This window comes from Hyperoodon ampullatus (genome assembly GCF_949752795.1).
Source record: "Hyperoodon ampullatus genome assembly, chromosome: 13".
Classification (NCBI taxonomy): Eukaryota; Metazoa; Chordata; class Mammalia; order Artiodactyla; family Ziphiidae; genus Hyperoodon; species Hyperoodon ampullatus.
In genome coordinates this window covers 10,541,090-10,554,421 of record NC_136926.1, presented here as the reverse complement: position 1 = coordinate 10,554,421, position 13,332 = coordinate 10,541,090, and the positions used below count along the sequence as shown (strand labels likewise).

The window sequence follows — 13,332 nt, the reverse complement described above, 5'->3', positions numbered from 1 at the left end:
GAAACAATAAATTTGTGAAGAAGCGACAGGACAAACTTAGGTTCTGGGTATTCAGTTAGTAAAGAATCTGGACAGGGTTTGGGCTTGGGCTAGTAAATGTTCAAAGAAACAAGGACATTTGAGTTGATTCCATTTGGGGGGCTGTTATAAATAATGCTGCTATGAATATTCGTGTACGACTTTTATGTGAACATAGGCTTGCCATTTTCTTGGGTATATACCTAGGAGTGGAATTGTCAGGTCATAGTGTAGCTCTGTGTTTAACTTTTTGAGGAACTATCATTTACTTTTTTTTTTGGAAAGCAGCTGCACCATTTTACATTCCCACCAGCAATGTATGAAGCTTCCAGTTTCTCTACATCCTCAGTAATACTTGTCATCGCCTGTCTTCGTTACTCTAGCCAACCTAGTAGGTATCTTGTTGTGGTTTAGATTTGCATTTCCCTGATGATTGATGAGATTGAGCATCTTTTCATGTGCTTATTGGCTGTTTGTATATCTTATTTGGAGAAATGTTTATTCAGATTCTTTGCCCATTTTTAATTGTTTGTCTTTTTATTGTTAAGTTGTAAGAGTTCTTTATATATTCTGGATACAAGTCCCTTATCAGATATCTAACTTGCAAATATTTTCTCCTCTCTTAGTGGGTGGTCTGGGCCTTGTTTCTTTCACTTGCTTTGTGACCCTTTTTGGAGGGAACTATCTGCGTGTTGCAAAGTTTTTAGCGAAACCCTTCCTTTTTTGCTTGTAGCCTTTCTCTCCTTTGCCTTGCGATGTGAACACTAGGCTGGCAGTAGATTCAAAGGCAGACACTGTGAGGGTTCAGGCTCTGTACCCAAGTCCTGGGTTCAGATCCCAGCTCTATCCCTTCACCTAATTTCTCTGGGTCTAGGTTTTCCCACCTCTACAACAGGAATGTTAACGCAGACCTCTTTGCATTGTTTTCAGAATTACGTGAGATAATGCTGGGCCCTTTTATACTCACCTCAATTAAGTCTCACCACCAACCTGTGTTGTAGGTACTATTATCCCCATTGTACAAGTGAGGAAAACAGGTTCAGATCCATCCTTCCAAGGCTTTATTCTCCTTTGGGTTCAGCTGCTACCATATTAAAGATCCATATATCTGTTGTATAACGTCTGTAATAAAATTGGGCAGAGCACAGTTCACATACACACATACTAGTGTTGGGAGGGTAGGTTCCATTTAAGTGAAAAATCGCCAGTGACTCTGGCCTATGAAGTGAAGGCTAAAGAACTAAAATTCCTTCATGAGTGCTTGACCTCAAGCCAAAAATTCTTTCTTCTGGTCATTCAGACAGCAGACCCATGTCTGCCATTCTAAGGCAGAAGCCCACCCTTCAGAACTCTGACACAGAAAGTTAGGTGACTCAGTTTACCCTTTGTTCTGCCAGTACCGAAATAACAGGTCGTCTTGGTTGGTCAGAAAGTTTTGCTGGTCGATTGTTTTGTTTTGGTGTCTGTTTGCTTTGCTTGTGGAGTTGTTTGGTTTTCTGACCTCATATAAGGGAATTGAAGGAACCCTAAGTGCCCTCCATTAGGGACTAGAAATGGAGCGGTGAGTGAAGAGAGACGTGGTGTCTGCCCTCATGGAGCTCACAGTAACACACACTCAAGTCAATAAGCAACAGAGTCAATAACTGTGAGTCACACCAAGAGCTGTTGACCAAGAAAACGCAGAAGCCTGCAAATAAGAAAAGAGTTCATTGGGATGTTAGGAATGGCAATTCAGGAGACATAGATTCAGATGAAACTGAAAGAATGTTCCAGGGAAGAGAAAGAGTCAGAGGCTTATAAAGGCAAAAGCCACAAGGCTGTTAAAGTTGTCTGGCAGGAATTATGATTGATTCTGACTCAAGAAAGGAAATAGCTTGTCCTGAAGGGATGGACTGACATGAGTTATTTTAGGGTAAGTGTCTGATAAGTATCTGGAGTTTCTGGAACAGCAGGCAGATGTTCTGGATGCTACATTAAGATATAAGTGGTTGAATCTAAAGAAGAGTAGATATATGTATATGTATAACTGATTCACTGTGCTGTACACCTGAAACAAACACAATATTGTAAATCAACTATACTCCAATAAAAATTTTAAAAAAATTTTTTTTAAAAAAATCACCTTCTTTGAAACCATAATTCAAAAGGAGTCATGTACCACAATGTTCATTGCAGCTCTGTTTACAATAGCCAGGACATGGAAGCAACCTAAGTGTCCATCAACAGATGAATGGATAAAGAAGATGTGGCACATATATACAATGGACTATTACTCAGCCATAAAAAGAAACGAAATTGAGTTATTTGTAGTGAGGTGGATGGACCTAGAGTCTGTCATACAGAGTGAAGTAAGTCAGAAAGAGAAAAGCAAATACCATATACTAACACATATATATGGAATCTAAAAAAAAAAAAAAAAGGTCATGAAGAACCTAGGGGCAAGACGGGAATAAAGACGCAGACCTACCAGAGAATGGACTTGAGGATACGGGGAGGGGGAAGGGTAAGCTGGGACAAAGTGAGAGAGTGGCATGGACATATATACACTACCAAACATAAAATAGATAGCTAGTGGGAAGCAGCCGCATAGCACAGGGCGATCAGCTCGGTGCTTTGTGACCACCTAGAGGGGTGGGATAGGGAGGGTGGGAGGGAGGGAGACACAAGAGGGAAGAGATAGGGGAACATATGTATATGTATAACTGAGTCACTTTGTTATAAAGCAGAAACTAACACAACATTGTAAACCAATTATACTCCAATAAAGATGTTAAAAAAAAATCACCTTCTTTGAGAAAAGGTATTATATTAGCAAACAACATTAAGGATAGGGAATTATGCATTGTTTATGTTAATTATGTCTTTGTTCCCAGAAGAATGATAATTGACCTGGATATGGTTAAACAAGTAATATTATGAAATAATTCAAATGCAAAGGAGGTAGAAAGATTAAATAAAATGCATGACTGTTTAAAAAAAAAAGACATAAGTGGTCAAAGTTCAGATTCCATCCAGGCTGAGATGTGCATAAGTCACACTTTCTTAGTGGCCTTGAGAGCTCTCTTAGCAATACCAACTCCATTTTGATTGTCCTTTTCCAGAAGGAAACAGACCAGGGCTGAGTCAGAGCCTAGGTCAAGGGACCTACTTAGGATAGGGTGACCTGAGAAGGCTGCCCTGAGGAAGTTGACCTGTAAGCTGAGACAGGGAGAATGAGCAGACATTGGCCACATGGGACGGACAGGGAAGAGGGCTCCAAGCAGAGGAAATAACCTAGGCGAGGACCAGGGCCAGGAAGGAGGTAGAGGGTGAGCAGGGAGGAGGGCTCCAGAAGAGGCTGGAGAAGCGTGCCACGGGCCAGGCCTTGGAGGGCTTGGAGGGCCAGAGTTGAGAATGAGAATATGAATCTCTCCCCAAGGGCAAGGGAAGCCAACGATGGGAGGCCGCTCAGAGCTTCCAGTCCCATCCCCTCACATGCTTTATGCCCTCTTCTTGTAGACCATTATCAGATATCAGGAGCTTTCCAGAAAAGCCACTTTCCACTAAGGTGTCACTGACTGCTGAGGCGTCACTCTGCTACCTGTCCCAAGTGACAGAAATGTACCTTCTGTGCCATACCAAGGAGGAAGGGGACTTAATGGTGGAAGTCTTGGTTTTTGTTGAGGTCTTTTTTTCTTAACACTGGGAAAAATCATGAAGGAGAGCAACTGGGCAAGGTGATATGGACTCTACCAAAGTATATTTAATAGCTCATTTGTTTTCATCTTCCTCAGTTGGCCTATGACATCATAATATCAATATAATAGCTCAAACTTATTGGTACTATTTCCCAACCACTGATCTAAGCACCTACGTGTATTAATTTACTGAATCCATAATGACCAGGAAGCCAAAATAAAAAATAACTGGCAATGTCTTCCATTGTTATTATTTGGTGTTTGGGGGCTAGTTTTATTTGAGCGTGAACGTGGAAATTCTGAGCACGTTTGGTGGTAGAAAAAAACAAAATGAATGAGTTTTTGTCAGGGAGATCAGTAGCTCAGATGAGAGTTATATTTGCCCCAGTTTTTTAATCAGTGGCCAAATTTTTATTAAATTAGAATCAAGTCAGCTATCTGGTGCTGGGTTATCAATAATGCATTAAATCTAGCTCTTGGGTTTCGGGGGACATAATGAAGTAGTTATTGTAAGGGCTTTGTCAGTGAATTTACTGTCTTTTGCTTAAGTTTGTAGCCCCTTAGCAAGTTGCCTTTGACAACAGAAACATTATTTGCTTCCCTCTCTCTGAGTCTCAGTGTTCTCATCTGTAAAATGGAGGATAAAATGTTTTGCTCCCATGAGGTTACTGTGAAGATGCAATTATACGATGCACATAAAGTGATTAGGTCAGGGGCTGGCACAGGATAAGCACTCCATAAATATTATCTATTATTTTCGCATGATAATTCATTCTTGTAACTATCATAGCCCCTGGCTTCACCTCCAGCCTCATCTCATGTTCCTTCCTCTCTCTCTCTGTCTCCCTCCCTTCCTCCCACCACCCCATTTTTCTTACCTTAGTAATATTCTGTAATCTTGTTTATTTGCATGTTTGAGTATTTATTTTCAGTCTTTACCAGAATGTAAGCTCCATGAGGGCAGGGAACAGTGCCTGGCACATAGTTGGTGCGTAATAAGTAGTTTTTGAGTGAATGAAGGAATGAATGAAAGGCTGTCCATCAGGATAGTGGTTCTCAACTCTTCTCAGAATGACCCAAGAAGCTTTCCAAAACATACTGATTCTGGAGTCTTATCCCCAGAGATCCTAATTCAGTTGATCTGGGATGGGACTTGGGCATAGGAATTTTTATGGGCATTTTTGGGACATAGGCAATTCTAAGGTACAGCCACCAATATAGGGAATATAAAAAGTATAACTTGAGAGAGTTTCAATTCAAATCTTCACCCGGCAGCCACCCCATAGGTGATGCTGTCTCAGCTGGTATCATCATGTAGAATGCAGCAAGAGTTCTGCTGTAAAGACCAGAGGGAATAGACGAAGTACTTTCCATATTTTCTTGGCTCAGGACAAGCGAGCAGCTGTATCATTGATGTAAAGTGTCACGAATTCCCAGAGCATTGGACCCATTGGTGTTCAACTCCAGTTATCACAATTTACAGGGTTATTCTGGGTGTCTCCTTTGAAGTGTGGATGCCGGAAATTACCCGTACCTTCTGACAGGTAGCCAGGAGGCTTGGCTGCATGGCCTCACAGCACAGTCTCGCTGGTCCCTGCTGCAGCCTTCTTGAGATTGGGCAGAGAGACAGTCTCCCTCATTTCTGGCTCCTGAACAACTTTCCTGCCAGGGTATTTGCGTATCATGTGTCCATCCAGGGAAGGGACGTATAAATAAGCTTGAAATTACTAGATGCAGTGAGCATGACGTCACTAGTATTTACTACAGGGGAAAGGAACTTGCCCACTTTTCTGTCCAAGTGTGACCTTTGCTGGCTCGAGGCAGCTGACCAAGACCTGGAAGCTCTTTTTAGGTTTTGTAATGACTTATATTTTGCCAGCACAAGCCCAGGCTCAGAGAAAAGGGAAAAGGCACCACTGGGAACTCGAGCACCTTATAAAATGTGTGAGGACAGCCCATTTGTTCTACATGCTGAGAAACGTTCATTTGACTCGCAGTGGAAGATAAAAACTGGAAAGAATCTAAAGGTCCTTCATTTTTTTTTAAACACATTTATTTATTTATTTATTTTTTGGCTGTGTTGGGTCTTTGTTGCTGTGCGTGGGCTTTCTCTAGTTGCGGCGAGTGGGGGCCACTCTTCGTTGTGGTACACGGGCTTCTTACTGCGGTGGCTTCTCATTGCGGTGGCTTCTCCTGTTGTGGAGCACAGGCCCCAGGCCCGTAGTTGTGGCTCTGGGCTCTAGAGTGCAGGCTCAGTAGTTGTGGCACACGGGCCTAGTTGCTCCGTGGCATGTGGGATCTTCCCCGACCAGGGCTTAAACCCTTGTCCCCTGCATTGGCAGGAGGATTCTTAACCACTGCGCCACCAGGGAAGTCCCCCTAAAGGTTCTTTTTAACATACTTTGCAGGGTGAACAGAGACAGCAAATTGCTATCTAGCACCTTAAAATAAGGGTCATTGGTTTATGAAATTATGAGGAAGTCTCACAGCTTGGAAAGCAACTCTGGGCAATATCCAAATGCCACAAATCTAAGTTAAAAGACAATGAACATGGACATGGAGAGAGGGTGCGACTTACAAAGGGTAACCTGAGAGAATTGCTTTTTTTTTTAGTTGAAGTATAGTTGATTTAGAATGTTGTGTTAATTTCTGCTGTACAGCAAAGTGATTCAGTTTTATATTTATATATATATATATGCACACACACATACATATATATACATTCTTTTTTTATATTCTTTTCCATTATGGTTTATCATGTGATATTGAATATAGTTCCCTGTTCTATACAGTAGGACCTTGTTGTTTATCCATTCTATGTATAATAGCTCACATCTGCTAACCCCAACTTCTCACTCCATCCCTCTCCAAACCCCTTCCGCTTTGCAACCACAAGTCTGTTCTCTATGTCTGTGAGTCTGTTTCTACTTCATAGATAGGTTCATTTGTGTCATATTTTAGATTCCACATATAAGTGATATCATATAGTATTTGTCTTTCTCTTTCTGACTTACTTTGCTTAGTATGATAATCTCTAGGTCCATCCATGTTGCTGCAAATGGAATTATTTTGTTCTTTCTTATGGCTGAGTAATATTCCATTGTGTGTGTGTGTGTGTATGCCACATCTTCTTTATCCATTCATCTGTTGATGGACACTTAGGTTGTTTCTTTTTTTTTTTTTTTTTTTTTTTTGCGGTACGCAGGCCTCTCACTGTTGTGGCCTCTCCCGTGTGGAGCACAGGCTCCGGACGTGCAGGCTCAGCGGCCATGGCTCACAGGCCCAGCCGCTCTGCGGCATGTGGGATCTTCCCAGACCGGGGCATGAACCTGTGTCCCCTGCGTTGGCAGCCGGACTCTCAACCACTGCGCCACCAGGGAAACCCAAGTTTGCCTTTTTAATGTTGCCACCAGCAAATTTTAAATTACATATGTGGCCCCCATTATATTTCTTTTGTACAGTGCTGAGCTATAATATATAAAAAGTTCCTGCAAATCAATAAGAAGAAGACAAACCAATAGACAACTAGACAAAAGATACAAGTATAAAATTCATCAAGAAGAAATACATTTGACAAATAAACATACATACATACATTTGTTAATTCAACAAGTATTTACTGATCTCCAGGCACTGTATTAGTCACCAGGGAGAGTTTTAAATAAACTGATCTGAGAAGGCCTCTCTCAGGAGGTGACATTTGAGTGGAAGTGTGAATTTGACTTAGTTTCATTATTAATCAAGAAATGTTTAGAGATTCTTTTTCACCTGTTAAAATGGCAAAAATAGATTGATAATATACAGTGTTAACAAGGTTGTGGAGGAAAGGACACTTAAATACTGTTAGTGGGAATATAAATTTATATAGCTTTTTTGCAATGCAATTTGACTATGTCTCCAAATGTAAATACATCTACCCTTTGACTCTGTAATCCCATTCCTAGGAATCCAGTCTAAGAGGCTCAAATGTGTACCAAAAAATTGTGAATGAGGGTGTCCACTGCAGCATATTATGTAATTGCCACAAACTTTAAATAACTGAAATGTCTTTTGGTGAGGTGTGACCATTTAAGTGACTACTACAAACCCATTAAAAAGAATGAGACAACTATACTTGCAGCTTTTCTGAAAGTTTGAAGTTGTTTGAAAACAAAAATTTACCCACCAAAAATGCATCGTGACAAATTAAGATTTTCCCCAAGAATCAAGGATAATGCAACATTAGGGAGTTTATCAATATACTTTAAATCATGACTGGAGAAAGAAAACAGGAATGAGATAGACCCAGAAGCACTAGCTTGGAAAGCCGCCTACCCTATAACAAGTGGAAAAAAGCAACTTTCAGAACAAGTATAGTATAATACTATTCACATTTTTAACTAAGAGGAAAAGAAAAAAACGAAAAACTCTGAGAGAGAGAGAGAACCAAACATGCTACGTGACTTTGGGCAAATCATTTTAACTTCTCTGTGCCTCAGTTTTCCCATCAGTAAAATGAAAACAAAGCATCTGCCTCACAGGGGTTGTTATGAGGACTAATGAGATAACCCTTGAAAAGTATTTAACACAGTGTCTGGTACATAATAAATGCTCAATAAATGTTATCTGTTACTATCATTTTGTCAAAGAAAAACTCAGAGGCCAAAGCAACTAGAAAATAAAAAATTTTATTTGAAAAGAAATACAAGGAAGTCCAGCCTCAAAATGACCAGCCAGCCAAATAAAAAGCACAGCACAAATATGTAAAGGAAACAAATGCAAAATTGCCAAGGTTACCAAGTTTTACATTAATCTGTTCATGATTAAAAAACAAAGCAGAATAGTATCTTTCTCAAAAGATTACATATCCACCAAAGAAGTGACCTGTGTTTAGGCATCCACATAGCAAAAGGCAAGGATGAAATTCTTTGCCAAGACTTAGGGGAAATACTCAAGGTTTCAGTATCAGAGGGATGCGGGCTAGATAGACGAACCTGTTGCTCTTGGTTTAATCTCAGGATACAAATTGCTATTTCTTTCTCATGACTGTGATACATGATGTGCTTAGTGATCATGAAAACAAGAGAAAGTGTCAGTTGTTTTCCTTTCATATTATTCATGGGAAAAAAAATCTAGAAGCAAACGTACCACACTGTTATCTTTGGGAAATAGAATTGTGAGAAGAGCTTACTATTTACTGTATATGTTTCTGTAGCATTTGAATGCTTTCCATGTTCACAAATTTCATTCATAATTTGTGAAAGAACTAAGAAGATCATATAAATTTTAAATATTGACGCCATCCCTTGTTTCTTTCTAGTTCTTCCACAGAAGATGGGATAGTTTGCTTTTTAAGCTCTTCAGAAAAAGATTTATAAACCATGCATTTTCTCTAAAAGCCATTTTGCCACTTCAGTCTGTAGCATCTGCCAGGAGACACTTAATATGCAATTCCAGTTGGGAGAGAAAAGAATTACAGCCAATGAATTGGGGAGGGGGAGGTAATTAATCCTTTCCTGTTTCATTGTTAGATGATGACCCTGAAGCCCAAGCCCCACACCAGTGAAGTCCTTTAGAGTAGAAATGTGGGAGTTCTGAAATATCCCACCCTCGTCCCTCCCCCCATATCCTTACATCTGCCCAGCAGATTTACCCATGGGCAGCTCCTTCTTCAAGAACCAGAGGAAGAAACAGATTCACAAGAGGACTCCTGGGGAGAAAAGAGTCCACAGTTAATACTGAAAGAGGCTTTTCATCTGTTTTTCAAGCTAACCGTGGACCCATTCCTAGAATGACTCAACATCTCCCTTATGAGCCCCAGAGGGATGGTGAATTGCAGAGAGGAGGGTCACATACAAGATGCCAGACTGGCACCAGGTGATGAAGGTTGGGCAGGGTTCGCTCATGTCTTGCACTCAAATCCCCCTTAGCCAGGCACCGGCATGACTCTTCTGACCTGCAGCAGACAAGTCAAGTGGCCTGGGGAGCCCCCATCTCACCTGTGCTCATGGGCAATGCACAGATGTAGACGTACCCTTCAACATGGCACACATTGGCTGTTCTTCCCACTTTCGTTGTCACTGCTGCTGAGAACATGAAACTGGTTTTTCGTCCAAACAGCCAAGAGTTGACAATGTTTGTGGGGAGATTGGCGGGGGGTGTCTCATTATTTTTTCTCTGGTTACAGAAAAACACAAACATCACCAGAACTAATCTGAAAACTGGGTTTTCCAAGGTAGCACGATAGAATAATGATCATTTTAGGAGGGTCTGAATCTACATAATTTTAAGCTGATCATGAACTCACAATTTGGGGTTCTAGGATTCTATGCACTGACTTTGATTGTGAAGCCTCTAAAACAAAGTTTCCCAAACTTGGGTCTCCAGATTCTGTTCTGTCAAGGGGTAGAGACTGAGCACTTGTAATTCTCATAAGTAGCCCAGATGATTCTATTGCACACCAAGGATCTCAGCTTTAGAAGAAGAATAAAACAGGCAGCGGCAATTCACAATAAAAGGTAACATGTATTGAGCATATATTATGTCCTGGACCAGTGCTAACCACTTTACATGCATTAACTCATTAGCACCTCTCATATGAAGGAGGTGTTATCAACTTACAGATGAAGACACCGATGGGCTTCCCTGGTGGCGCAGTGGTTGAGAGTCCGCCTGCCGATGCAGGGGACACGGGTTCATGCCCCAGTCTGGGAAGATCCCACATGCCGCAGAGCGGCTGGGCCCGTGAGCCATGGCCGCTGAGCTTGCGCGTCCGGAGCCTGTGCTCCGCAAGGGGAGAGGCCACAGCAGTGAGAGGCCCACGTACTGCAAAAAAAAAAAAAAAAAAAAAAAAAAAGACACCGAGGCTTAGAAAGCTTGATAATTTGCTCTAATTCTTACAGCTGATAAGACATGGAATTTGAACTCAGATGTCTCTGCGTTTAGAGCCCATACTCTGTGACACACTTCCTTGGGTTAAATCTTAAGGTGGTAAGCATCTTGACCTTGCAGGATGTTAAGGATAGCTGTCTAGACCAAAGCTTTTCAATCCTGAGACTGCCAGATACTGTGGCAGCAACCCAAGTATCCATCAATGAATAAGTAGATAAACAAAATGTGGTCTATCCATAAAATGGAATGTTAGCCTTAAAGAGGAAGGAAATTCTGACACATGCTACCACATGGATGCACCTTGAGGACATGATGCTAATTGAAATAAGCATAAAAAGACAAATATTCTGTGACTCCGCTCATATAGTGTCCCTAGCAGAGTCAGATCTATAGAGACAGCACAAAATGGTGGTTGCCAGGGGCTGGAGGGTGGGAGGAATGAGGAGTAGGTGTTGAGTTGAGTGCAGAGTTTGAGTTTGAGACGATTGATTATGGTGATGTTTGCACAACAGGGTGAATGTACTTAGTGCCACTGAATTGTACACCAACAATGGTGAATTTTATGTTAGGCACATTTTACCACAATTAAAAAAAAAACTGGTGTCTGGTTCCTGCACCAGTTAAATCAGAGTCTCTCCAGAATAGGGCCCAGCTATCTGTATTTTTTAAAAATATACTATCCAAGTGGGCACCCAGAGTTAAGAACTCCAGAATTCAGGGTGCAGAATTCTGGAGCTCACCCTGCTGGCAGTCCCTGGCATCGTTGCAAGTTCCCACTCTCCCATTCACACAAGAGGCCTAAAAGCAAGACTCGCTGGGAAAGGCGAGTCTCCCAGCCTGTTGCTGACTAAGGTGGCCGGGTCCAAGAGTTAATGGAAGGTCCTGGAAGCAGAAAGCTCTGCGGTATCCTGGGTGTTTCTCTGGCTTGTCATTGTCTGCATATGCCTCATGCCCCTTAATAGTCGACGAAGAAGGGTGATTATTACTGAAGTGCTGAGCTTTCAGGATCAAGAATAGAGTTCCGGGCTTCCCTGGTGGCGCAGTGGTTGAGAGTCTGCCTGCCAATGCAGGGGACACGAGTTCGTGCCCCGGTCCGGGAAGATCCCACATGCCGCGGAGCGGCTGGGCCCGTGAGCCATGGCCACTGAGCCTGCGCATCTGGAGCCTGTGTTCCACAACGGGAGAGGCCACAACAGTGAGAGGCCCGCGTACTGCAAAAAAAAAAAAAAAAAAAAGAGTTCCCAGGGAAACCTACAGTCCATGGCATGGATCAGGTCACTGTGTCCCTAACTTATAAATGTATTTCCAGTCTTATTTGGGCTGCAGCATGACTTTTGGGGAATTCTCAGCAATGGGAGTTACGATAAAGAGAGCTTATTATAAGCGAGAAGAATGGCATCTGGCCTCCAGCTCAGCAGCAAGGATTCTCTGAGCACCTCTACTTTGCCTGGGACTCCAAGATGCCCTCAATGAACTCATATTCTGTAGGGAAATGGATGTATTCATTCACCAATTCAGCCAATACATATTTCATGAGTCCCTGCAATGGCCCAGACATTGCTCAATGGGGCACAGAATCTGATTCTGGGCCTTTGCACAAGGATAATCTGCTGAGCCCAGTGATACCCTGCAGCTGCTGGATCATGGGGAAGCCTGGGGTAACTCGGAGGAGAGGCCAGGATGGCTGGGACACTGGGGACGGGTAGCTGCTATTTACCAACCAGTACAAAAGTATTCCAATATTTTAACAGCTGGGAAAGCTGTATGAGTAGGTGCCAGATGAATGGCAGCTTGGCTTGGGCAATGAGGTGAACAGTTCAGCCAATGTCCCTGACCTTCTTGTGTAGGAACAGGCAATCTTTTTCTGTCGTAGACCAACTAGTAAATATTTTAGGATTTGGTAGACAGTATGCTCTCTGTCCCAGCTACTCAACTCCATTGTTGTAACATAAAAGCAGCTACAGACAATAGTAAACAAGTGGTTGTGACTGCATTCCATACAGACTTTGTTTATAAAAACAGCAGACTGGATTTGGCCTAGGGGCCATAGTTTGCAAACCCCTCTTCTAGTGGATGAGACAGATATACCCATTCATCCTTTCATCATACAAATATTTATCACGCATCTTCTAAATGACAAATATTGCACTGGGCACTGGTATACTGTGCTGAAAAAGATGGAATGGTCCCTGCCCACAAAGCACTTAATGGGAGAGGCCAAATCAGTCTTTTCAATATGCTACTGTAAATATTAAGATGAAAATAATCAGGAAATACAGAAGAGGAAGTTAACTCAGACTGGGAGTTCAGGGAAGACTTCCTGGAGGAAGTGGTAACCATGCCACCTGCTCAGATCAGCCTGGGAAGCCATATCTTTCCCTGTGGGTTGTCATCACCAGCTCTTCCCTTGTGTCCTCCAGTCTCTGAACAGCTACAATGATGGAGACATCGAAGGATCCAAGCGGCTTGGGAGGAATGCCAAGTGGGTGGCCTTCGCCTCCATCATTATTGGCCTTCTCATCATTGCTATTTCTTGTGCAGTTCACTTCGCACGAAAGTAAGTAGGCTTTTTTAATCCCTCCCAATGTAAAATGTCTTTTCTTTTTTGTTTTAATTTATTTTTTTTAATTTATATATTTGGCTGCACCAGGTCTTAGTTGCGGCATGTGGGATCTTTAGTTGCAGCCTGTGGAATCTTTAGTTGCAGCATGCGGGATCTTTTAGTTGCAGCATGCAGGATCTTTAGTTATGGCATGTGAACTCTTAG

General features: G+C 42.1%; 1 protein-coding gene across 1 annotated transcript in view; it reads left to right on the top strand.

Annotated features, from left to right (window-relative positions):
* Window positions 1–13,126, top strand: part of TMEM233 (transmembrane protein 233) — a gene marked incomplete at both ends in the record, with an annotated part of 29,222 nt that extends 16,096 nt beyond the window's left edge. Inside the window, one exon of the mRNA XM_079717411.1 lies at window positions 12,986–13,126. Coding sequence (XP_079573537.1) covers window positions 12,986–13,126 — 141 coding nt within the window. The remainder of the gene's footprint in view (window positions 1–12,985) is intronic.
* Window positions 13,127–13,332: the final 206 nt, after the last annotated feature.